Source organism: Thalassophryne amazonica, chromosome 10 (assembly GCF_902500255.1).
Source record: "Thalassophryne amazonica chromosome 10, fThaAma1.1, whole genome shotgun sequence".
NCBI classification, from domain to species: Eukaryota; Metazoa; Chordata; class Actinopteri; order Batrachoidiformes; family Batrachoididae; genus Thalassophryne; species Thalassophryne amazonica.
This window is the reverse complement of record NC_047112.1, coordinates 15,590,041-15,617,538: the sequence shown is the minus strand read 5'-3', so window position 1 is coordinate 15,617,538 and position 27,498 is coordinate 15,590,041. Positions and strand designations below refer to the sequence as shown.

The following is a 27,498-nucleotide window of genomic DNA, read 5'->3' as shown; positions in this document are numbered from 1 at the left end:
ATTTTTCTGTACAAAAATAGTCCACGTATAGTCCACAGTTTCTCTTATAAAAGTTTTTTGATTTTTTTTTTTTTTTTTTTTCCTTTTCTTTTCCTCTTCTTACATGTGTGTTAAGGGCAGCGTGCCGTTGATCGTCGTCCCGGGCACGGTGCTCTGATAGTGGCCGGACATGTGTAGTCTGGTCTGGCCGCTCTGATCGCTGACCTCCGCCCCGGGCAGGTACATGCTGATCATGTCCCTCAGATCCCCGCTTTGGCACCCCGGGGCCGCCCGGTGGGACGACGAGGTGACGACGGGCGGGCTGGAGCTGCTGGACTCGGACTTGACCACGGAGGAGGGCCCCATGGAGCCCAGCGCGGTCATCCCCGGCGTGCTCTGCTGGGAGTAGGACATGGAGTAGGTCGGGGAGCCGTTCATGTAGCTCTGCGAGCTCGTCATGGTGTTGTACTGCAGCGCGCTCATGTCGTAGCGGTGCATGGACTGCATCTGGCCCGGGTTGTGCGCGTTCAGACCTGGGTGCTGGTAGCTCAGCTGGTCCTGCATCATGCCGTAGCCGCCGTTGGTCCAACCGTTCATGTGCGCCGCGTAGCTGTCCATCCGCTGGTTGACCCCGCCGCCCAGCCCGGCCCCCACTCCCACACCGACCCCGGTGCCCATCCCGTTCCCTCCGGAGGCCAGCAGCCCGCCGGGCAGGGTGTACTTGTCCTTCTTCATGAGGGTCTTGGTTTTCCGCCGGGGCCGGTATTTGTAATCCGGGTGCTCCTTCATGTGCAGGGCGCGCAGCCTCTTGGCTTCATCGATGAAAGGTCTCTTTTCGCTCTCCGACAGAAGTTTCCACTCGGCGCCCAGCCTCTTGCTTATCTCCGAGTTGTGCATTTTGGGATTCTCTTGAGCCATCTTCCTCCTCTGGCCCCTGGACCACACCATGAAGGCGTTCATGGGTCTCTTAACCCGCTCCGGACTGTTTTTCTGGTTGGTGCCGGAGGTGTTGGTGTTGCCCCCCGTGTTGGTCTGCGGAGCGGGGGGCTTCAGTTCAGTCTCCATCATGTTATACATCAGGAACAGCTTTGAGTTGGAGCTCCACGAGCAGAGAAAAAGTCCACACGCCGGATGGAGGACAGCGAGGAGCGCACGGCTGCTGCTGCTGCTGCGCAAAAGTTCTACCTGTCGATTTCCTCTGCAACTTTTCTCTGCGGGACAAAAACAACAGTGCGCGCACCCTCGCCCTGCGTCTCTGCGTGCTACTGACAGAGAGCTGACTCCCTGCAGCTCCCTGCTACGTGGTGTCCACAAAAGTTCTCCCAAAAAGCATCAACAAACTGCACTTTTTCGCCGTTGCTGCGCCTCAGCCTTGACAACTCCAGATAGTTTTGGAACAAGTTAATAGACAACCATTCATGTGACGGGGCTGTCAGAGAATAAATGGCTTCGACCTGGCCAATCACAGCCGACCTGCTCCCCTGACACACCAATGGCAGGCCTTAATTAGCATAAATGGGCGGGGACTGGTCTGCCCCGACACACACACGCACATGCACGCACACTCTGGCTGCACACAGGAGCCAATGCAAAGCACACATTTGCAGTTTTTACAGCTCATGGAGACTCGTTGCTATATTTTAGGACTTTAAGCACTTAATGGAGAAGAATTTTGCAGGTATGGAGCAAAAAACAGACTGTAAACTGTCTTAAACCGAACCAATAAAAACTTTTTTAAAGGCATGCAAAAATATGTCTGACTTTGACAAGGTGCAATTGTAAAATTATTTTTTTATAAAGAAAAATGTTTGAATCTTAACAATAAATCCAGGGATCTTGATTTTGAAATCAAACCTGAATAAACTAAAAGAGTACTCGAGCACATGCTTCTGCCAGTGTTTGTACTGGGATTAAAGCGATGATTGCATTATGTGTGGAGTAATAGTTATCACAGCACAATTTGTTAAAATAAAGCCAATTCAATAACGTTACCCCACTCGAATTTTGATCAGGATCATGACCCAGATCGACAAGAAACGTCTCTTGTTGACTGCCTGTCAAACCTGATTGACAGGTTTCACCATATCAGCACACTAGGTTGTGGAAATTTGATAGAAAATTTTGAAAAAGCCACTGTTTTGTTGTGGCATAGAGAAAAAAGGAAAGAAAGAAAACATCAGGTACATCTAGATGAACACATTTTAAACAGTTCTGCCTCTTGATAACATTGACCATTCTATTAAGATTTGCAGAGATCGCAGAGATCAATTTCAGATTTTCTAAAAAGGTAATTATAAAACCAATCACGTGAAGAAAAACTAAACAAAAAACGACTATAAAAGAAAGTAAATCATTCAGAATCTGTCTCTCTGTTTTTTGAAGTTCAGTCTCCTGAGAACGTTGATCAATCTGCCGTTTTTTTAAATTATTAGTGTACAAATTTTTAAGAATGTGCAATTATTTTAAATTGCTCTGTTTTTGTGAAAGAAAAAATTAAAAGTAACCCAGATCAATGCAAAATGTTGTTTCTCCTCTGATGAGATTGACGATTTCACTGTCTTTCACTGAGTCAAACTGAAAATGCTCAATCGGGCTTAATTGGCCTCATTGTTTGTTTGTTTGTTTGTTTGTTTTTTAGGGTCGGGGGTTATTCAGAATGTACATCAGGATCAACAACAAAATTCTAAAAAGAAATAAATAAAAAAAATAAGACTGATGAGTTCACCAAGTTTCTTGGAGACAGACCTAGAAGTTTTGAGAAGTTGCTGCAAATGTTGAAAAATTCCCCAACTTGATCCAGAATGTACAACAAAATCCAGACTGGCACCACATTTCCATGGCTTCTATCTCTTGACAAGAATTTTTTAAAAATCACCAAGATTCATGGAGATTAATAGCCTTTTTGAAAAATTGTCTGAAACATTTTTAAAAAGGTGGTATTTCAATTTTAAAGAGTGGAAATTTAGATCATCAACGAAATTGATCTAAATGTCACCAAACTTTGCTAATAATCCAAGTGAAAAGCAGCATTAAACAATGTAAAGTTAAATGTGATGGCACATGCCGTAAAGAGCATTGTGCACAGATTAATCTCCTGCATTCTGCACTCTTCTTTCTATTTTTTAAGTCACTAATTCCACCACTTATGTCCCCAATAACATAACAGCACTTAAATAAACTCTATGAAAGCAATGAAGGGTGTCTGTGTGAGGGGGGGTGGATTTTAGTGGTGAAAAGACGAAAGGTAATCCAAGATGTTTCCTTTTGTTTAGTCAAGTTGAATGCCAACACACAGAAGGCAGACGGGCTCATCGGCGCACAAATAAGCAGCTTTTTGTTTGGGATGTTGTCGCTACATCTGTCCGGACAAAGAGCCACAGAGAGCAGCGAGCATCGGCAGCCGTAAACCAGCAGCAGCAGACAAGAAAGGAAGGTGCGGGACATGTGGAGATTCCATTTGCACAAAAGGCGCAGCTCGTTCACACAGGCCTGAACCAGAGGTCTGCACAAAACTGTGATTCCAAATCTGGACAAACGAAATTATTCAGTCAGCTTATTTATTGTGTAATTTGGTTCAACTTTTTTTTTTTCTGGCTGTAAGTGGGGTTGCAACTTCTTTTCGCTTATAAAAAGAAAGGGGGAAAAAAAAAGAAAAGAAAAAGAAAGCGCGTCTTGCTGCGTGACACCAACGCCTCCTACTGGTGGGAGCCTGAACAACAAGCAAACTCAAAAAAAAAAAAAAAGTTCAAAACTGGAAGAGGGTCGGTTTGAGGGGGGGGGGGAAACTTAGAGTGTATTAAATGTTTTGGTTCAAAATGAAACGCTTAAAAAATTAATACATTTAACTCATAATTCATACACTCCCTGTCCTGATAACATGCAGTCTATAAAAGTAGACACACACCTGGAGTAAATTAATTTAAGTGCGCGCCTGCGGATGAAATCATAATCGAAAGTGACTAGATCAAGCCTTATTATTTTTGTTTTAGTCATTCGGTAGTAATAAATGGAGGAGCGGGGCCCCCGTGCTCTCATTATGCGGGCCCCGGCATCCTTACATAAGATTCATCTTGCGTTTAATAGGCTGCTAGAGGAGACACATGCAGCTCGGTCCATTTTAATGCAGCGCTTCAAATGGGCCGCGATCTGCATCTGAGTGTGTTCCCCGCCACCACTAATCTGCTTATGATAATAAAGGAACAGCGGGGCCCCGCAGCTCTGTGAAAGCGGGCCCCAGCCAGCCGGGAGCGGCCCCGCATCCACAATCACCCCGAATAATAATAATAATAAAAAAACAGGAGAAACGAGCAGGGCGGCCCCCCGAGTCGGTCCCACTTGTAAGATCCAGACTGAGACGGATCCTGCAAATACAGAACAAGAGCAAGGCTGCAAAGTTTGCGGCTGCACGAAAAAAAAAAAAAAAAAAAAAAAAAAATGCAGGTGAAGTGACCAGCACATTTGCAAAAAAAAAAAAAATAAATAAAAAAAATAATAATAATAATAATAAAAAATCCATCATTAAATTCAACACGATTGATAATTCAAATTAATTCGTTAAAAAAATCCAGGCTTATTAATTCAGAAATCAACTTTACAGAGGAAAAAAAAAAGTCTGTTTAAAATGCACAAATTTCAAACAAATTTAAGTGGAAGAAACTGTTGGCGAATCTGACATAAATTCGCCCATTGTGGCCACTAGGGGACGTACCAGAGGCTGAAATCAGAGCCATGTAATATGTTTATTTAAGCACTAATTATGTCAGGTTTGGAAAAGAATGAATATAATGTAAATACTGATTATTATATTATTTTTAAAATATATATTCAAAAAACAAAATTTTAGATAATTATAGACATTAAAACGGCATTTATATTATTTTGGGGATACGACTTTAAGCAGCTATTACACATTTAAATGCTCCTGCATTTTTTACTATATTTATTTTGGTTTGTTTAATATCAGGTCAAATCGAAATTCTGAGACGGCAGTGCTAAAAAAATAAATATGCATAACAAGCTGTAAATAATTTGTCATGTTTACACGCAATCATTTTAAATTTCAAAGCTCTTGTGTAAAACGCATTAAAGAAGCCCCCAGAAATGATAACGATATATTATTCCTCCACGCTTGTAAATATAAATGCAGTTATAAATGTCCTGGCAGTGCTGCGTGCGCTGATTTATTTGCGCAATAACGCAGCCCGCGCTGTCATTCCACGGCACCACACACGCGGACATGCACAACCACACGCGCACACTCTTCAACTTACTGCCAGTTTTTGGGAGTCGTCTTGATTGGCAGAAATTCAACCATCCTCATCCGTCCTCCGGCGTGCAGCCCTTCTCTCTCCCCCTGTCTCTCTCTCTCTCTCTCTCTTTCTCTTTTCCTCCCCCGCGGTGTCGGAGCCGCCGCGCGTCCGGGCGCACAGCCGCCGCCGGGCCGCCCGCTGGTGGTCCGCGCCGCTCGGATCCGGCGGCGGAGGCTGGTCCCGGGTCGGCGTGCAGCCCCGCGGAGCCCCGCTTGTCCGTGTGCAGAAGCTCCGCTCGTCTCCTCTCCGCGCGCCCTGCACACAAGAAAAGCCGTTTATGGCGACACACAATGTGAAAAGGGGGCCGATTTAAAAAGGAGAAGAATGCAAGCAAGAACAACAAAAGTCAGTTATAGCAAAGTGTGCGCCTCTCCTCTCCTATCTTCCACCCCCTAGCTTAGCCCACATAATGAGCAGGAAAAAGCTTTATATTTTGTTCACTGGGTATTCACAGATAATTTGAAGCCATTGTTTCTGCCACAGATGGTTCTTTTTAATACAATAACGGTGCTCTTTGTGAATAGCGAGCCCACAATAAAAATCTAAAGCGTCCTCCTGAATAACCATTTTGTTCTCTCTTGTATAGGCCGAACAAAAGCTCCAGTGAGGTAATGGCCTGCCTTATTGAAAGCCTCAGAATGGGGATTTGATAAAGATTTTCTTTCCTCCTCTCGCTCCTTTTTTTCCCTTTTGCACAAACTACATGGCAATGTCAGAGAGAAACTGACACGTATGAAAAGGGGGAAAAGCTACAAAAAGTACTTTCTCTTGAAGGATGCTGTTATTATTATTATTATTATTATTATTATTATTATTATTATTATTATAATTATTATTATTATTAATATAATACCAACTAACTGATGGATGAGTGTGGAGAAGATATCAAAAAGCAATGATGGATTTTGACAAAAGTGCAATAAAATGTTTAGTCTGAGACAGTTTGCATCAGTTTAAGAGTGATTTATTTTATTTTTTTTTAATGTATTTTCCTTAACAAATGGTCTCTTTATGACATCACAATTTACTCTGACAGGCTACTTTTAGGCCTTGGAGGAGATGTGAGCTCTATGTGTCCTAATACTTCCATCAACCAGAAGAGGAGGAGGTGGGGGGTGGGGGGCACATTTATGTGCTGTCTGAAAGTCAGATATCTACAAAAGCAAGGGATGGATTTCAAAGAAGTTTTGGGGAGAGGTGCAGTCCTTGGGACATGGTGCAGTTTATTATATAGTGGCCAATTCACATCTTTTTTTTTTTTTGTCTTTCTTTAAGATTACAAGCCAGATTTTAGCTTTCTTGCTTTGTGATATCACAAAGGCATATCCTTGAAAAGCCCATTAAATTCGTATCGGTTATCAGTGTTAATGTTATTATTGGGCCTCTCGTTGTGTAAAAGTCAGAGGTTGTTGTCAAGGCTGCAGCAGAGTCAGGTGCAGGTGTGCTAATGATTTGACAATGGAATTCAAATCCATGGTAACTGGCATCCCATCCAGGGGGATCCGTAGCCTCTCATTCACTTCATGCTAGAGAATCTGGAGATAAGCATCAGTACCAATGGCCTCTGGGCCTTTATCGGAATTTATCTTCTCATAATTTGTCATCAAGAGAGTCAAGCTGTGGTTGGTAGAATTTTAACATTCAGGCTGTACATCCTTGAAGCCTCTTACAAAAAAACCCCTCCTGCTTCTGATTCCTCCCCTTTTTACGACATGAAAATATGCCACGCCCTCAGACTGTGCCTAAAGCAGTGTGAAATGTCATAAAGGACGTATCAGGTGCAGCCTGAGGCTGAGGTGCAAGGTTTCAACACCTGCAGGTATGCACTCCACATGTACATATTAGATCCTCCAGGATGGATTTTGTAGCCGTGTTCGAGCCCCCTCAGCGCGCCCACGCTTGATGTGATTTGTAATTAACTCATGGCTAATCAATAAAGCGTTTAACAGAAAGCACAATAGACTCACAGGGGATGATCCCAAAGCCAAACATATTGGATGTCACTGATCGTTACAAGGTGAGGACACACTGTCTGTCACAGCCGCGGGGGGAGGCGGGGGGAGCAGTGGGAGGAGACAGGGGCATTAGATGGGGGAGGTGGGGGTTGAGGGGGAGGGAAATGAATGGAGTTATTAAGGGGGTATTGGAGGGCAGCAAAAAGGTGAGAAGACGAATGCAAAAAGTATTTTAACTTGTCTGGCAGAATTCCAAATCAGTGCACAAGAAGTTGATTAATAATGAGGTGTTGCACCTCACAGCAACCTTCATCAAAAGACGAAGCATTAAAAAATGTTCTTCAGGCAGGACTGTCTGGAAGACAACCTCTCCAAAACTGCACTTCAGGTTAATGATGTCATAATGCTGGACTATGAAGGTAACAAATGAATACATATATATATATATTCATGCATTCATCTTTCCCTCAATCCTGACTAGTCTCCCAGTTCCTGCTGCTGAAAAACATCCCCACAGCATGATGCTGCCACCAACATGCTTCACTGTAGGGATGGTTCCTGTATCTTATTTTATTAAATTATATATATATATATATATATATATATATATATATATATATATATATATATATATATATATATATATATATATATATATATATATATATATATATGTATATACACATACCTGTTATAGTTTGAAGGATTAGGTTTACCATTTTTGTCATTGTTCACTATTACTTGTTTGGTTGTGTTTTGAAATTTCAGTGATTAAGTTAAATTGTTCATGCACTTTCTTTTTCTTTTTTGTATAGTTGTCATGAGTATATATATATTTATATATGTATACATTCTTTATTGTTGCTCATCTGTGTGCCGGATAAATAAATTAATTCATTCATTCATTCAAAAACAAAAGTAACAGAATCCAATAAGACCACCAAGATGGTGACCACAAAAAAAACAAAAAAAAAAACATCAACAAAAACAAAATTAACATTTTGATAGTGTTACTAAAAAAGGTCGTATGTCAGTTTATTCCATTTCTTCAACCCTTTTCATGTTTAGGTTCCTCAACTGGCTGATATGCTCATGATTTATTTATTTATTTTTTATTTTTTGCTTTTACTTTGTATCCATTGTTGTTATTTTTAGGGCTCATTTTCTGCCCAGAAAATGGTCTAGAAAATGCCCCAATGTCTATTTTGTTTAGATGAGGACTGTTGGACTTTTAGCTTTTCTTGTTCAAAATTATTTTTGTTCATTTAATTTTTTTAGTTTGTCACTTTCCTGAAAACTATGTAATATCTTTTAACCAGTGAGACCTTCTTCTGGAGTCTAAATTTAATTTTATTTGTGTGCTTTTTTCTTTAGTATTCTATTTCAAATTTATATGTGTTTTAAGGGAAAAATGTATAAAATTTTGGTTGATAGGGGTCACTTTGAAAGGTTGCAAAAATCAAAAAGCTATACAATAGTGATCGCTGTCTTACTGAAATGAACTCTCACCACAAAAGGTAGTTATGAGAGTTATGAGCTAAATTTAGTGGATCTAGTCCATAGACTATTCCAGTATTTTTCCAGAGAATGACCCAGCATACATGCTTCTCCATGACGAGGACCCCCAGCATCCGGAACTAACGTTAGCACCTAAATACCGCGTGGCTGCTGCAGGCAGATGGCTGCTTTGGGGATATAAGGACGGATGGCTTGTCTGCCTGGATGTTTGCCAGTCAGGAACCAGAGCCGTTCAATGAGATGGTTAATGCTGAATCAGCCGCTCACGCTCCCAAACTGACCTGACTGCATATTTATTGTGTTTTCTTGAACCGCTACACAAAAGATGCCAAATTCAACAACGACAAATGGATCACAATGATGATAAAGGTTTGCTGCTTAGGTTAGCATCAGGGTTTTCTCTCTATTGCCGTTTGCCTTCTTTGAGTAATTTGTGTCTACTGCCACCTGCTGTTTTGGAGAATGCTGCATCAGTGAATGCAGCGGGATAAAATCCTTTTAATTCCACGTTGAAGTGCATCATGACAACAAACCCAGATATAAGTATAACCCAGGCAGTCTTCGTTAGCTGGCTCTGAAGAAGTAGGCTATCGCCTCAAACGTGAGAGGATCAGCGCTCAAGCTACAGTGTGAATGGGATTACTAATACAAAATCAGATTTATCTGATCAATCTGTGGCATAGTTTAAATCAGAAACCCAGTATGTCACTCACATTAGGGGGCCGGGGCACTTTTAATTATAAACTCATCCGCAGAGGCAGGAGAATGTGATAGCATTCAGACGGAGTGTTGATGGAAATCTGGCAGTGAGAGAGGGAGAGAGAGAGAAAGAGAGAGAATCCAGTGGCACCGTGAGAGCCTTTTGAAAGCCGAACATCATCAATGAATGCTAATGCATTTTACATTGAAGCTGTCCGCTGACAGATCCCCCCCCCCCCGCCACCCCACATCCCCCATGCACACAATCACATAGAAAACTTCCACACATTCATGTGCTCACAGACGTCCGCACACGCGTATTTCCATATGCATGAGCACGAACATGTTTGCTGCGTCGGTTTTGTGCGTTTTTCACTTAGCTCGGCCCAATGGGGGGGGGTGATCACAGCGAGCCGCTTTCGCTTTGTGTACCGTGCATGCACGTGTGTTTATGCAACACAGGCAGTAATCAGCGAGGAAAAAAGGGGGCCCTGTTGAACGAGCCATGGCCAGCTAACTGTCAATCATGTCTCAGATAAACACAAATATTCATTCTTTAATGGCTGTAGTAGTCGTCCTTGAGTAGGCGAAGCATTGTTTGGTCAAGGCCGTTCCTGGACCAATGTCGATGTACAAAATGTGGATCCAAACAGAACACTGATTTTGTGCTCCAGGATGTGTTACCTTAGTTCTCTCTCCTGCTCTAAAGTAACCTTAAAGCTCGAGGGTGCAGGATTTAGAGGCGTTTATTAGCAGAAATGCAACATCGCATTCAGAGCCATCTGCCTATTTGTGAGTAATAGACGGCATGCTCTAAGGTCTGCGATGTATCTCCAGTTTCAAATAATACTGCTTGGTTGATTCTGTTCTACCTCTTTTTAACTGTGTTGACGCTATTTCAGTGTGAGTATTGGTAAAAGAGGCCAGTGGGTGGTGCTGTGCAGAAGAAAACCTCAATCTCCAAGGTACAACTCCAATTCCACTGAAGTTGGGACGTTGCGTGAAATGTAAATAAAAACAGAATACAATCATTTGCAAATCCTATTCAACCTATATTCAATTGAATACACCACAAAGACAAGATATTTAATGTTCAGACTGATAAACTTTATTGTTTTTGTGCAAATATTTGCTCATTTTGAAATGGGTGCCTGCAACACGTTTCAGTAAAGCTGGGACAGTGGCAACAAAAGACTGGGAAAGTTGATGAATGCTCAACAAACAACTGTTTGGAACATTCCACAGGTGAACAGGTTAATTGGAAACAGGTGAGTGTCATGATTGGGTATAAAAGGAGCATCCCCAATAGGCTCAGCCGTTCACAAGCAAAGATGGGTTGAGGATCACCACTTTGTGAACAACTGCATGAAAAAATAGTCCAACAGTTTAAGAACAACGTTTCTCAACATTCAATTGCAAGGAATTTAGGGATTCCATCATCTACAGTCTACAATATAATCAGAAGATTCAGAGAATCTGGAGAACTTTCTACACGTAAGCTGCAAGACTGAAAACAACATTAAATGCCCATGTCCTTCAATCCCTCAGGTGGCACTGCATTAAAAGGATCTTACCACGTGGGCTCAGGAACACTTCAGAAAACCAATGTCAGTTAACACAGTTCGTCACTACATCTACAAGTGCAAGTTAAAACTCTACCATGCAAAGCGAAAGCCATACATCAACTACATCCAGAAACGCCGCTGCCTTCTCTGGGCCCAAGCTCATTTGAAATGAACAGACGCAAAGTGGAAAAGTGTGCTGTGGTCTGATGAGTCCACATTTCAAATTGTTTTTGGAAGAGATGTTCAATCGGATTCAGGTCTGGGCTCTGGCTGGGCCACTCAAGGACATTCACAGAGTTGTCCTGAAGCCACTCCTTTGATATCTTGGCTGTGTGCTTAGGGTCATTGTCCTGCTGAAAGATGAACCACTGCCCCAGTCTGAGGCCAAGAGCGCTCTGGAGCAGGTTTTCATCCAGGATGTCTCTGTTCATTGCTGCATTCATTCTTTCCTCAATCCTGACTTGTCTCCCAGTTCCTGCTGCTGCTGAGAAACATCCCCACAGAATGATGCTGCCACCAACATGCTTCACTGTTGGGATGGTGCCTGGTTTCCTACAAACATGACGCCTGGCATTTACACCAAAGAGTTCAATCTTTGTGTCATCACACCAGAGAATTTTATTTCTCATGATCTGAGAGTCCTTCAGGTGCCTTTTGGCAAACTCCAGGTGAGTTCTTGGTGACCTCCCTGACTAAGGCCCTTCTCCCCCAATCACTCAGTTTAGATGGGCAGCCAGCTCTAGAAAGAGTCCTTGTGGATGCAAACATCTTCGATTTACAGATGCAGGGCTGTGAAAACGCCGCGGATCCGTGGGATTCAACGGATTTCATCATGGGGAGGGGGGTGGGGTGTTAGTGTTGTACTCTTTAATCGTGAATATCACTGAGTTTTTAAAATGCTTATCGCAAAGCGTTCTCTTTTTTTACGACACTGTGTAAGTTTTATAAGTCCGCGGACACTGATCTGTGTGTTACAGATACAAATCAATTTCCTTGCATCCGCGGAGTTTCGCGGAGGAAAAATGCCACTCAAAGCCTGGCTGTTATGACAGTTGTTGTAAAGCAGGACTGGTTGGTTGGACGCTGTGTGGCTCCTGTGCGCCGCTTAAGCTAAACTTAGCATGTGGATATTCCAAACTTTTAGAGCTTTCAAGTTTTTAAAAAAAGATTTGTGCAGCATGTCTGTGTCACGGAGCGACGTCGCACAGAGAGATGATGGCGAGAAAGACTGTTTGAAAAAGTCTTATAAGGACAAGAATCTGTGGAATCGTTGCTGGCTTCATCAACACACCTGAAAGATAAAAGACACAGGAAAAGTGAACTGTGCTCTCAGGAAACACGGTAAGAATTTTTCTCTCCCCGGAAAATAAACATTCTGCTGTTCAAACAGGATTTTAGATTATGTGACTTTTTTCACTAATCTAGACTTTCTTTCTTGTAAAAAAGACTGTGGCTTTGAATGGATTTAGGCTGCATGAATTTACACAAAAATATAGGTGACTTTTTACTATAAGGTATATTATTGATATTTTACCATGATTTTCCAAATATTCTACAAGCTTTAGCTGTGGTTTTTGAAATGCTGTAACGGTCTTTTCATCTTCATAAAGTTCATGTAGTTAAATTGTTCTGAGTTAATGCATAATTTGGTTTCCAATTAAAAGGAAAATCATTCCAGGTCCTACTTCGTCATATTCTGTTATTTCAACACCATCATTGACAGCTCAAATAAAAGGTTGAATATAGGATCATTTTAATATCCACTAATTTTGAGATTTGTTCCTCAGGAGATGCTGAAAAGTATCATTAGATAAAAATTTTATTCTGCGGCCCCACAGGGCCCTAGACCCCGGCTCCTGGGGAGCTGTATCCCCCCAAGATCACCTGCAAATTTTCCTCGGATTTCACAATTTTCATTTAACAGCCCTGCAGATGATGGAGGCCACTGTGCTCATTGGGACCTTCAAAACAGCAGAAATGTTTCTCTACCCTGAGCTCAATTTTTAGGTTTTTAGGTGTGAATACTTAGGTAAATGTTTGTTTTTTTAAATAACTTTGCAAAAGCCTCAAAAAACACTTTTCACATTGTAATTATGGGGTATTATGTGTCAAACGCTGAATTTGGAATAAGGCTGTATCATAATAAGGCTACAATAAGGTTAATAAGGCTTGGAATACTTTCTGGATGGACTGTTCTTGTGTCTCATTCTCCATGTGCAACTGGAGCTGCATCAGGAAGGGCAATGGTACTAAAATTGGGCAGCACTTAGCAAAAAAGAAACAAAACAAAACAAAAAAAAAAAAACAAGGCAGAGACTGAAAGAAATTACTTCCTAACTGTTCACCATCCTGAAGTTAGCCAGTGAAAACCTCATGACATCCTTCTTTATTTGGATGGCAATCCTATTTTTAGTTCACTCAGTGTGAAGGAGCCAAGTTGTTGGTTAGTCTTTGTTGAAACTGGAACAGGCTAGCTAAATTACTAGCTAGCCTATTCTAAAGTACAGCAGTACTGACAGTTTGTGATTGGTTGTCTGAGCAAATTAATGCGTCTAAGATCACTAATATTGAAATGTATTTTTCCTCTTTGGATGATCCAGGGCAAGTCCAGTGATGAATGGACTTGCCCTGGTGAATAATGGCGAATTATCCAAAAAATAAATAATTTCCGTCCAAAAAGTGCTGTCAAAATTCTTGTGAGAACAAGCAGTGTAATGAGTGTCAAAGATGAAAAACTTAACTTTAAATTGAAAATTCAAGTTGGCAACTTTGTGGTCTACTTTGCTGCAAATAACCAACATTTGGCACAGGTTGGAATCAAACCCCTAATGGGACAAATCCAGAATATGCCACACAAGAGTTGTGTTGATTAAAAAAAGGGAAGGCAATGCAGACTAAAGTTAGATATTAGCAGTATTAGCAGTCCAGGCTTGGGGAGTAATGGAATACATGTAACGGCGTTATGTAATTAGGATACAAAAAAAGGTAACTGTATTCCGCTAGTTACAGAAAAAAAGACGTATTCAGATTACCGATATATTTAGTAAAAATGGGGATTACTTCGCAGGATTACAATTTTAATGCATTTTATGATATTATCCAGGGTTCTAGCTAGCGCAAACTTGCGTTACGGCCGTTACACTATAATTTTGAACCGTTACACTTATTTTGGACCGTTCTGATTTTCAATACAGCGTCTATAATCAACCGTTTCTGCAGCGCGACTCCAGTTTGAAGCGTGAATCCAAGCAATGCTTTGATTCAATGGCTCGTGGCTCTTTGATTCGCTGCTCTTCAGAAGCGGTAAGTCCGCTTCTTCACCCCTCTGAAAGCCATTGAGTCACTTTTGTGTGGATTAAAGTCACTAACTGGGACTCTGGTCTTGTTGCAGTCGAGAAACGAGAATCGGCTTCCATTTTGTAACAGCTTCAAATGCTGCGCGGCTCTAGACAGAACATGTAGTGATGTACATGTACATAGTCATGATTATCATTGTTGTTGAAGCTAAAAAAACAGTACAAGAATATTACGAACCATGAACTGTATGAATTCCTCTTTCCCCGTAGAATTCAACTAATCTTGAAGATGTTATTTCTATCAAGCTTTACAAGCACGTTACACGATGACCCCCATAAGCTGCCATCTTGAATTTACCAGGTCGCGTTGACCGCTAGGAGGCGCTAAACAGGAAAGGGGCTAATTAATAACTTCAAAACGAATCGCCGCTTTAAATAAAATGACACCTCTTACAAACGTTGCAATATAGACAATAAACTACAATCGACTAAAACGTTTTTTCCTCCTAAAATGAAACGTCTTGCATTATTTATAAACCTGACCTGCAGCACATCTGCAAGAGCTGCAGCTCATAGGTATGGAAAGACATTCATGCCAATAATAATGTCTGAAAGGAAATGCTTTTGACAAAAACTAACAGATTTTATTTCTGTTTATGTCCAGAGATCAAGGATCCACCATGTAGAGTTTATTATGTCCAGAGTTAAACGATCCAGTAACCAATTTCATATTTATTTACTTTAAGACTCAATAAAATGTTGTTCAATTTCAATTTAATCAGCTTATAAAGCACCAAATTACAACAAAAGCCGTCTCAAGGTGCCTCACACAGAACAGTTCAACATAAAAAATTAAAATAAATAAATAAAAATAAAAAATCAAATACCTAATTAAAAACAGAAGTAAAATAATAAAACATAAAATAAAAACTACTCATAAGAAAGAGAATAAAAATTACTTAAAAATGTCCACGGACTCCGACTGCCTCACTGAGGGCCATGTACTGGCCAACCCAGAATGAGATTGCCCACTCAACAAACTTCCCCAGCCTTCTGGACATGATGAAGGAACTTGGGCTGTCGTACCTGGCTTTTCCCCTTTGGGTACCTCTAGAATGGCCAATTTTTAGCTTAAATTCTCAAAAGCTGCCCCCCTCAGTCGCTTCGCTCCCTCGACATTACCACTACGCTAACATTTTTTTCCTAGCTAGAACCCTGTTATCTGTATATAATTTTTTTTTCTTTGAAACAAAAAAGTCCCTTCATGGACAGCGATATGACGTCTCCTAACCGCGCAAAATATTGATGAAGTTCCCGGATGTTAATACATTTTCAATGGAGATCTGCGACTGAACACACTCAGTGCGCAGGTCATTATAATCTCATTATTTTAAGGTGCAATTTTAAAAAAATCCCGTCTTGTCAAACAATTTTAATCACTAACGACAAGTATTTAACTAGACATCGGTCTAGCAGGGGAAAATATCAACTAGACATAAGTGAAGAGTTAATGGTCCGTGTCATCGGACGACACGGCGGGAGACATACAGCTGTTTATCATCCAAATATCATGGACAAAGTGACAAGAAGAACCAAAACCACTTACTTATGGAAGGAAATACTGTCTCTCTTGTTCCTCTGTTTGTGGCTTTGCCAACATGCGCAGCTTTCCGGCATATTCCACCTGTTTCTTGAACTCCTATGCACGCAAATCACTAACTTGCCCAGAATTAAAATGTCGATCACGCCTCCTTACTGACAGGATTTACTTAATGGTTTTCATTATGCTATTGTTCTTATTTTGAAAGTTCAATAAGTGGACTGATATGTGAAACATGGTGCGAATTTACTGAACAAGTAATAGACTTTTGTTTTGTATATTGTTCTGCCACTTTTAATTACAAATTCATCCGCACACACTTGAATTTTCATTATCCTTAATTTGTTTGGCATTTTTTGTTGAAAATTTAGCAGGTGAACACTGGGTGTGTTTAAAACAATATTGTGGTTGCTCTTAATTCATAATGTGAAGTAAAACAGAGCATGCCATGTAAAAGAAACAGTTTTATTTTTACTTAATAAACTGTACTATGTAGTCAAGACTATTTATATTTAGTTTCTTTTGCCTGTATTAGCATATTTGATATTGGAGTAATCCAGAAGTCATTGAAAGTAATCAAATTACATTACTTTAATATTATGGTACTTGGATTACGTTACTGATTACATTTTTCAACAGGTAACTAGTAACTGTATCGGAATACATTTTTAAAGTAATCCTCCCAACCCTGTATGTGTCAAAGGTCAATCACAGCTATTCACATTTATACAGCTAAACGGTGTGGGATGGTATCGTCTATCAACACTACAAAAGATCTCATAATACTCGTGTCAGTTTGTTATTTTTATTTTCACAGATGTTGCATTGGAGAAAACAACCTTCATCAGAGCTCCAAGGATATTGTATCATTTTCCTTTTATAGTGATTAAGAATTTTTTTTTTTCCCAGGCAGGAGAGTTCACTATAGCCAGTTACATATAACAGACACATTTCACCGAGGACTTGGGTTGAATCCTACTGTTATGGATGGCTGGAGTCAGTATATAATATAGGCAAATATAGGCAGCACCCACTTTACTGCTGCTCTAAGCATGTGTGGGGTACCACAGGGGTCTATCTTGGGTCCCCTGCCCGTTTTTAATATATGCTAATCACATGCCCTCAGGAGTTACCTCCACACTGCTGTGTGCCGATGATTCTGATTTAGTAGTAGGTGGCACAGGTATCACGGAGATTCAACTTAACCTAACGTCTGAATCTGAGTCGGTCAAGGAAAAGTTAATCGATAATAAACCATTTGGGAAAGACATAATCCATCATGTTCAGCTCTAAAATAAGACTCAAAATTCACATGATACTATGATAGTAGCATGTTTTCTGTGGGTTTCCTCCAGGTTCTCTGGTTTCCTCCCACATTTAAATACATGCATTTTAGGTCAATTGTCCAGGTGTCCCTTGCAAAAGAGATCTTGATCTCAATGGGACTAACCTGTTTAAATACAGGTTAAATTAAAATAAGTATGAAATACCAATTATGTAAATAAAATAATAATTTTTCAGTTTCAATTTATTTTCATTTATATAGCGCCAAATCACAACAAAGTTGCCTCAAAGTGCTTCAGACAAGTAAGGTCTAACCTTATCAACCCGCAGAGCAAACACACAGGCGACAAGGAAAAATAAAAGGAATATAATAAAAAAGTTCAAGCTCACTATAAAAAAGCACCAAAATATTACTGATAAAATTCTGTTAGATTTAAAGTTAAGAAACCCATCAGTATGATAACGTCAGATGATGAAAATGTCATTTTAATCCATACAGTAGCGATGGGTATTTATTACTATTAAATAAATCCTTGACTGGGAACTAACTTGCATCATTTAAGGGAAATGTCATTTTGGTTGACTGATGGCGAATAATATCCAACCAAATGACTTATATTATAAACCTCGTCACTGGATTGATTGCAAATCCTGTGAATCACGATCAACAAATCAGCTGACATTTTTTTTAAATAACACTCATTTGATTGACTTTGACTAATTATCAAAACCAGATAATTTAACCTCAAAGAACTGATTATTCATTAGATTGATGGCCATCAAATAAACGAGATTGGCAGCTAATATCCCAGAGTATTTGGTTGTGTTGTGTCACACAAATGAAGGCAAAAGAGTCAAACATCAAATCAGCTGGATGAAGAAGCGGCAGACTTTTTTAAATAAAGCATTGAATGAGCTGACAGTTTGGAATGATGGAGTCAGATTAGCATGCACCGGCTGAAAGGACAACTCCCATCATTTGCATGACTGTAGGAATGCACTGCAGAGCTCGCTACTGTGTCAATGAAGCAGGAATTGTGTCTGTAGTCAAACCGCTACAGCAAACAGCAAGACTCTGCAAGAAAAACATTAACGTGTGTTCCTTTAAAACAAATAGCAAACTATTTTCAAGAGTGCTTTTTGATAATGCTTGTTTTATATAATCTGAAAGAGAAAAAAAAAGAAGTATTTGCTCATCCAGCTCAATGCCTCCACAGAGGACACACTATACTGGTGACGCAACATTCAAAAGTTGCACTATGCACAGAAGCCTATAACTCCTTTGGAGTTGGTGGCTTCCCTCACTAGACTCCTTTTTGCACAGGCACTCAGTTTTTGAGAACTGCCTACTCCACACAGATTTACCACACAGTACCATACTGTTTGCATTTCTTAATGACTGATGTAAATGAAGTCCAAGACAATATTCAGTGACTTGGAAATGTACATGTATCCATCCCCTGACTTGTCTCAAGAAAACTGTTTGTAAACACAGTGATTTGTCTTGACCATATAATCCCAATATTGTATTTGTCATTTACTGTGTTTTCTGAAGAATAAGTCAGGTTTACTTGTTAGGGAGGTCCTGTGACTTAATTAAATTGCAGTACAACTTGTATACAAAAAACAAAATCACACATTTGTCATTACAAAAAACAATAAATAAATAAATAAATAAATAATAATAATAATAATAATAATTACAATGACATATTTATATAGGACTGTCACAGGGAAGACAAAAATGTCTCATAAAGTGATTCCACCCCATTATTCAAAATCCACCTTCTAAATTTTATGTTTTTATTTGTGAGTCATCAGATGGGCAGTTGCTTCAGCCATGGATGTTTCAGCCTAGGACATATGAGCCTAGGATGCTGCAGTCATGGATATTTGCCTCAGATATTTCGGTTCTTAGAGGTTTGTGCAAACACATGCTGATCAATATCAATGTAATATTAGGGTTAGAGATTAAATACAGTAGAAATCCAAGTGAATTGTCTTTTATAATTTTTTTAACATATTAAAACTACATTTCCATTTCTACTGACACAAAGGCTAGGGTCAGGGTCAGGGTAAGCATTAAAGTAAAGCTTTGGTTTAGGATCACAGCTCATTAAGGGTGTGAAAGATGCCATTTCTGGCCAAAACATCCACATTATGGCATTTATTTATTTATTTATTTTGTTGAAACGTACTCAGCTAGTACGCTCTAGTCTGAAATGTCCACTCGAGTCACTCAGTGGTGACTATAGCTCATTTTCCACTAAGCGAAAGGTCAAAGAGTTTGATTTCTGAGACCAGTTAGATCTAGGATAGGATAAAGTACCCTGAACCTGCTCAACTCTGGGAATAGTTTCTTCTTCAACCGCACACAAATGAGGGATAAAAATAAATAGCAGAAGAGTTCGTGAGTCATCCTGCTAATAAACTCACACAAAAACAGACCTCATCTTTATGGAAGTAGAAGTGGTTAGAAAAAAATGGATGTTGAATGTGCAAAAATGTATTTTACATTATAGAAGGTTGATGCCTGTTTGTGTGTTGAAGTGCCCTTCAGCAAGACCCTGAAACCCAAAGTGCTGTCTGGTTGCTCCACAGCGTGGAAGCTTGTTTAAACGATGTGTGAGTGAATGTGGATGTGCCCATCAAATGTATGTAGACAAAGAAATGTGGCTCAAATTTCAGAATTCTCCTTCTTCTTCTTCTTCTTTGTCTTCTTTCAGCTGCCCGCACTGGGGGGGTGCCACAATAGATTATCCATCTAACCCTGCCCTATGCATCTTCTTCTACACCAACCACCTGTATGTCCTCCTTTACAACACATAAAACTCCTGTTTGGCCTCATCCTCAGCATCCTTCTCCTGATATACCCATTCTGTCTCCTTTTCATATCTCCAAACCATATCAGTTTCACCTCTCTCATTTTTTCTCCTAAGCCTCCCTGAGCTGTCCCTCTGTTATGATCATTCCAATTCAAAATTGCCACTTAGATAACCTCATTAATGCCGTTATCTTTTGGGCTTCTCCTTGATGCTTGACTCAGATGAGGAATATCACTTCCACTGTGAGGGAGCATCAGCTATGACATTTTGCACAATTCTCTGTGCAAGATCCAGCTTGCTGGTGTGTCGTGTTGAGGACCCCAATGGCTGGAGGAGGCCAAGGGGGATGGATTGTTTGCCTGGATGGTTGGCATTCAGGAAATGGGATGGTTCCATGGTGTGGTGTGTTGTGGTGGATTCTGGGGAGCACGATGTTGATTTGGCACAAGTTTTACAACAGATGTCACTGTCCTCTATTATCATTACTAATATTCATGAACTTTTCATTTCTGACCGAACCTCATTTATGTCACCTATTTATGCATTTATGCTTCAGATACAAAGAAAACACTATAAAATATAATATTGGGTGGATATTGTTCCAACTAATATGCAACAATCCAAATAGGAGAAAGTGAAAGGATTTTTCTTTTTTGGAATTGATCTGTTTAGTGAACTTTCTTGACTTGCAGCTTCAGCCTCCCACCAGTAGAGGGTGTTGCAGCCTCCTCAGCACCCCCACTTGCAGCATCCCTGGGACAAACTGCACAGTTTGGCAGCACAGTGGCTTAGTGGTTAGCACTGTTGCCTCACAGCAAGAAGGTCATGGGTTTGATTCTCACCTGTGGCCTTTCTGTGTGGAGCTGGCATGTTCTCCCGTGTTTGCTTGGGTTTCCTCCCACGTTTAAGAAACATACAGGTTAGGTAAATTGGAAACTTTATGATTGTCCAGGTCTCCCTTGCAAAAGAGATGTTAATCTGAATGGGACTAACCCGGTTAAATTAAAACAAACAATAACTTGCATTTTTTTTTCACGATAGCACTTTTTTCACAGTTTTCTCCTGATCGGGTTTTTTTGGCTGACTTCCCTTGAGTACGGACAAGCTTGACTAGTAGCTGGGTTTCCATTGGAGAATTAGCCCAAATTGAAGTAATAGTTACAAAACACAACAATGAAATGTCAGTAATTCCATAGGGTGATGGAATGTAACATTTTGGTTTTGTCCTCTCACGAGGTTTTCACAAGAACTAGTGTAAGTCTCCATAAATATTGCCATATGTTTGTTTGCTAGTTTTTCTTGAAAATTCCATATTGGTACAGTGTTATGACTTATCAGGTTTAAAAAGCTTTCTGCCTCTCCCTCTGCCCACATGTATCACACCAAATATGCTAGAATGTCATGTGACTCTTTTTGTATGTCACATGACCTGTAATAGTGGAAAAATGCCTTTTTTGAATAGCCTGTATAGCAGCTGCACTCTGCATTGTGTTGTTATGACTCCGCCCATTCGCTACGCGAACTCACGAGCTCCAGCATGGGAGTCGGACTCTCTAACCAGAAGGCTAAAACCCAGGGCTCTGGCCTTGTGACCAGAGAATCCTTTTGAGCTGTTGGGAGTGAGGTTTACTAACTACATCTGTACAGCGACACCTGCTGGCCTCCGTTACACTCATCCCCTAAACTCACTCCCATCCGGGTACACGGCACCATTATAGCGGCTGTACTCTGCGTTGTGTTGTTATGACTCCGCTCATTCGCTCCCCTCGGGACGCAAACTCACGAGCTCCGGCATGGGAGTCGGACTCTCTAACCAGAAGGCTAAAACCCAGGGCTCTGGCCTTGTGACCAGAGAATCCTTTTGAGCTGTTGGGAGTGAGGTTTTCTAACTACATCTGCACAGCGACACCTGCTGGCCTCCGTTACACCTGAAAAACCACTTTATAGGAGTGTAAAAAAACAAAACAAAACGATATTTGGTCATGAAACCCGCCTACAAGCTGAATCTGCCAATCAGAGCCCAGTGCAACTTTGAACAGGCCAATCACAGGGCAAGTGGGCACGTCAGAACTGGCAAATGTGCTATTCCATTTTCCATGATGTTGCAAAGGGAAAATGTGCATTTAGAGGTTTTTTCTTGATCATTTAGTGATTATTTTTGTTTTGCCGGAAAAAAAAAGTCATTTTTTGTGTCTGGGAGGCAGACAAATTTTAAACAAAGAGTCAAATCCCAACTTTTTTTATTCAGTGTCAAAACCCACACTCGGTAATTGATGGTTTTAGAGTATCCCAGAATCCTTTGGGTTCCGGGAGGGAGGCTTGATAATGGCTCAGCTTAATGCTAGCTTTAACACTGAAAATGCCACAGACATGCTAACGCGTTAACATCAGTCCCGTTTTTAAGTTATAAAATACATCTATCAACTGTTTCAGAAGACCATAACAGGTCAGTTTAACATAAAAAAGTAAATATTACTCAGAGACATATGCTCTTTAGGGTTTAAGCAGGGAAAAATTAAGATAAAGTGAAATAAAACAACGAACCAACGAAGCAGCAGATAGAAGATCAAAGCACCGCTTCATTGGTTCAAGGTTCAAAGCAAAGCCGCGCAGCAGAAATGGGTGATTATACAGACCCGCTGCAGGGTCTGTAATCAATGTAGAGAAATGATAATTTTCCTGACAAACACCCCAAAAAACAACGGCCACTCTGAAGGACCAATAACGGAACCGTTAAGCAAAAAGGCTACTGATGTCGATGGATCGAATCATTTCTTAAGGATACCTGAAAAGAACCGGTTCCCGACACACAACCCTAACAGCAACAGGCTTTTTAAAAAAATAAAACTAAAGACTCATGATTTTCTTAGTTAAACACTTAAATACATATTTTGGTTGAACTCACCTCCATAACCTCTACTGGTGGTTGGCTCTCACTGCGGTATTGTATCACTTCCTGTTCCGGAGCACAGCGGTGTTTTGCTGTATCTGTTAGCTGTTTAATCTGCGCAGTTAGACTGATCTAGTTAACTAGATAACGATTTGTTTCACAGTGTAATCTTCACGTGCCTTAACTAAAGCACTCCCTCTGCTGAATCACCTCTAAATTATTTACACATCATTCACTTTGTGTGTTTTTAGGAATCCGCTAGCTTAGCGCAGCTACTAGCTCTTAGCCGATTTAGCATGGCGGCTTCTCCTGTCTCTCCTGCACTTTTCTGCTCTGGGTGTGAAATGTTTAGTTATTCCTCGGCCTCCTTTAGCAGTAATGGTACTTGTAATAAGTGTAGCTTATTCGTAGCTTTGGAGGCCAGGCTGGGCGAATTGGAGACTCGGCTCCGCACCGTGGAAAATTCTACAGCTAGCCAGGACCCTGTAGTCAGTGCGGACCAAGGTAGCTTAGCCGCCGTTAGTTTCTCTCTGGCAGATCCCGAGCAGCTGGGAAAGCAGGCCGACTGGGTGACTGTGAGGAGGAAGCGTAGTTCTAAACAGAAGCCCCGTGTACACCGCCAACCCGTTCACATTTCTAACCGTTTTTCCCCACTCGACGACACACCCGCCGAGGATCAAACTCTGGTTATTGGCGACTCTGTTTTGAGAAATGTGAAGTTAGCGACACCAGCAACCATAGTCAATTGTCTTCCGGGGGCCAGAGCAGGCGACATTGAAGGAAATTTGAAACTGCTGGCTAAGGCTAAGCGTAAATTTGGTAAGATTGTAATTCACGTCGGCAGTAATGACACCCGGTTACACCAAACGGAGGTCACTAAAATTAACATTAAATCGGTGTGTAACTTTGCAAAAACAATGTCGGACTCTGTAGTTTTCTCTGGGCCCCTCCCCAATCGGACCGGGAGTGACATGTTTAGCCACATGTTCTTCTTGAATTGCTGGCTGCCTGAGTGGTGTCCAAAAAATGAGGTGGGCTTCATAGATAATTGGCAAAGCTTCTGGGGAAAACCTGGTCTTGTTAGGAGAGACGGCATCCATCCCACTTTGGATGGAGCAGTTCTCATTTCTAGAAATCTGGCCAATTTTCTTAAATCCTCTAAACCGTGACTATCCAGGGTTGGGACCAGGAAGCAGAGTTGTAGTCTTACACACCTCTCTGCAGCTTCTCTCCCCCTGCCATCCCCTCATTACCCCATCCCCGTAGAGACGGTGCCTGCTCCCAGACCACCAATAACCAGCAAAAATCTATTTAAGCATAAAAATTCAAAAAGAAAAAATAATATAGCACCTTCAACTGCACCACAGACTAAAACAGTTAAATGTGGTCTATTAAACATTAGGTCTCTCTCTTCTAAGTCCCTGTTAGTAAATGATATAATAATTGATCAACATATTGATTTATTCTGCCTTACAGAAACCTGGTTACAGCAGGATGAATATGTTAGTTTAAATGAGTCAATACCCCCGAGTTACACTAACTGCCAGAATGCTCGTAGCACGGGCTGAGGCGGAGGATTAGCAGCAATCTTCCATTCCAGCTTATTAATTAACCAAAAACCCAGACAGAGCTTTAATTCATTTGAAAGCTTGACTCTTAGTCTTGTCCATCCAAATTGGAAGTCCCAAAAACCAGTTTTATTTGTTATTATCTATCGTCCACCTGGTCGTTACTGTGAGTTTCTCTGTGAATTTTCAGACCTTTTGTCTGTCTTAGTGCTTAGCTCAGATAAGATAATTATAGTGGGCGATTTTAACATCCACACAGATGCTGAGAATGACAGCCTCAACACTGCATTTAATCTATTATTAGACTCAATTGGCTTTGCTCAAAATGTAAATGAGTCCACCCACCACTTTAATCATATCTTAGATCTTGTTCTGACTTATGGTATGGAAATTGAAGACTTAACAGTATTCCCTGAAAACTCCCTTCTGTCTGATCATTTCTTAATAACATTTACATTTACTCTGATGGACTACCCAGCAGTGGGGAATAAGTTTCATTACACTAGAAGTCTTTCAGAAAGCGCTGTAACTAGGTTTAAGGATATGATTCCTTCTTTATGTTCTCTAATGCCATATACCAACACAGTGCAGAGTAGCTACCTAAACTCTGTAAGTGAGATAGAGTATCTCGTCAGTAGTTTTACATCCTCATTGAAGACAACTTTGGATGCTGTAGCTCCTCTGAAAAAGAGAGCTTTAAATCAGAAGTGCCTGACTCTGTGGTATAACTCCAAAACTCGCAGCTTAAAGCAGATAACCCGTAAGTTGGAGAGGAAATGGCATCTCACTAATTTAGAAGATCTTCACTTAGCCTGGAAAAAGAGTCAGTTGCTCTATAAAAAAGCCCTCCGTAAAGCTAGGACATCTTACTACTCATCACTAATTGAAGAAAATAAGAACAACCCCAGGTTTCTTTTCAGCACTGTAGCCAGGCTGACAAAGAGTCAGAGCTCTATTGAGCCGAGTATTCCTTTAACTTTAACTAGTAATGACTTCATGACTTTCTTTGCTAATAAAATTTTAACTATTAGAGAAAAAATTACTCATAACCATCCCAAAGATGTACTGTTATCTTTGGCTGCTTTCAGTGATGCCGGTATTTGGTTAGACTCTTTCTCTCAGATTGTTCTGTCTGAGTTATTTTCATTAGTTACTTCATCCAAACCATCAACATGTCTATTAGACCCCATTCCTACCAGGCTGCTCAAGGAAGCCCTACCATTATTTAATGCTTCGATCTTAAATATGATCAATCTATCTTTATTAGTTGGCTATGTACCACAGGCTTTTAAGGTGGCAGTAATTAAACCATTACTTAAAAAGCCATCACTTGACCCAGCTATCTTAGCTAATTATAGGCCAATCTCCAACCTTCCTTTTCTCTCAAAAATTCTTGAAATGGTAGTTGTAAAACAGCTAACTGATCAGCTGCAGAGGAATGGTCTATTTGAAGAGTTTCAGTCAGGTTTTAGAATTCATCATAGTACAGAAACAGCATTAGTGAAGGTTACAAATGATCTTCTTATGGCCTCAGACAGTGGACTCATCTCTGTGCTTGTTCTGTTAGACCTCAGTGCTGCTTTTGATACTGTTGACCATAAAATTTTATTACAGAGATTAGAGCATGCCATAGGTATTAAAGGCACTGCGCTGCGGTGGTTTGAATCATATTTATCTAATAGATTACAATTTGTTCATGTAAATGGGGATCCCACTGTCAATCAATCAATCAATCAATTTTATTTATATAGCGCCAAATCACAACAAACAGTTGCCCCAAGGCGCTTTATATTGAAAGGCAAGGCCTTACAATAATTACGTAAAAACCCCAATGGTCAAAATGACCCCCTGTGAGCAAGCACTTGGTGACAGTGGGAAGGAAAAACTCCCTTTTAACAGGAAGAAACCTCCAGCAGAACCAGGCTCAGGGAGGGGTAGTCTTCTGCTGGGACTGGTTGGGGCTGAGGGAGAGAACCAGGAACAAGACATGCTGTAGAGGGGAGCAGAGATCAATCACTAATGATTAAATGCAGAGTGGTGCATACAGAGCAAAAAGAGAAAGAAACACTCAGTGCATCATGGGAACCCCCCAGCAGTCTAAGTCTATAGCAGCATAACTAAGGGATGGTTCAGGGTCACCTGATCCAGCCCTAACTATAAGCTTTAGCAAAAAGGAAAGTTTTAAGCCTAATCTTAAAAGTAGAGAGGGTGTCTGTCTCCCTGATCCGAATTGGGAGCTGGTTCCACAGGAGAGGAGCCTGAAAGCTGAAGGCTCTGCCTCCCATTCTACTCTTACAAACCCTAGGAACTACTGTCGCCAAGTGCTTGCTCACAGGGGGTTGTTTTGACGGTTGGGGTTTTTCTGTAATTATTGTATGGCCTTGCCTTACAATATAAAGCACCTTGGGGCAACTGTTTGTTGTGATTTGGCGCTATATAAATAAAATTGATTGATTGATAATGACGTAATATTGCAAACAAGTTGCGGCAAACGCTTGTTTACACTGACAACAAAATCTCAGCCTCCCCAGCGTGAATGTGATTACATGTGAGATTTTACACTGTAAAGGTATCAATACACACACACACACACGACGCACAAACTACAGCAGACTGTCACGCATGTATACTGTACATCTGAGAGGTTTCATCCTCACACTATCATGCTCTCATCTCTCTCCTCTCTCATCTGTGTCCCGGCCACCGCTGGTTTTGTTTACATGCCAATTTGAATGAGAATGAATCTCTCGGATGTTTCTAGAAAGCGCTCTAATCCGCGGCGGCTGCTGCAAGGGCCCGGGCCTTTTGTTTGGGATTACTGCAGCTTAGCGCTAGCTGACAATGAGGAGATGAGCAGCTCACCTCATCGCCGCTAATGAAGTGTGGAGAGTCATTTAGCCGCTAGCTAGTTGCTACCGAGCCGGGATGATAGCTTCACACACACTTGCGCACACACACACACACACACACACACACACGTTTTTACTGCTGTACTTCTGAAGCCTCACGG

The 27,498-nt window shown here is 40.9% G+C and overlaps 1 protein-coding gene and 1 long non-coding RNA gene across 3 annotated transcripts in view; both read right to left on the bottom strand.

Moving 5' to 3' along the window:
* sox2 (SRY-box transcription factor 2) overlaps positions 1-27,454 on the bottom strand; it is a 27,865-nt gene extending 411 nt beyond the window's left edge. The window contains exons 1-2 of the mRNA XM_034179471.1: positions 27,436-27,454; positions 1-1,294 (exon numbers count right to left, since the gene is read on the bottom strand). The exon at positions 1-1,294 is cut by the window's left edge and continues 411 nt beyond it. Of these exons, the coding sequence (XP_034035362.1) occupies positions 100-1,056 (957 nt within the window). The 5' untranslated portion in view covers positions 1,057-1,294; positions 27,436-27,454 and the 3' untranslated portion in view covers positions 1-99. The remainder of the gene's footprint in view (positions 1,295-27,435) is intronic.
* The window catches only part of LOC117518360, a 208,344-nt gene that overhangs the window by 98,243 nt on the left and 82,603 nt on the right, over positions 1-27,498 (bottom strand). Inside the window, exon 2 of one of the 2 annotated variants that reach the window (XR_004562962.1) lies at positions 5,250-5,543. This is a non-coding gene — a long non-coding RNA (uncharacterized LOC117518360). Of the gene's footprint in view, positions 1-5,249; positions 5,895-27,498 lie in introns of those variants that run through there. The other variant, XR_004562961.1, reaches the window with a different exon arrangement.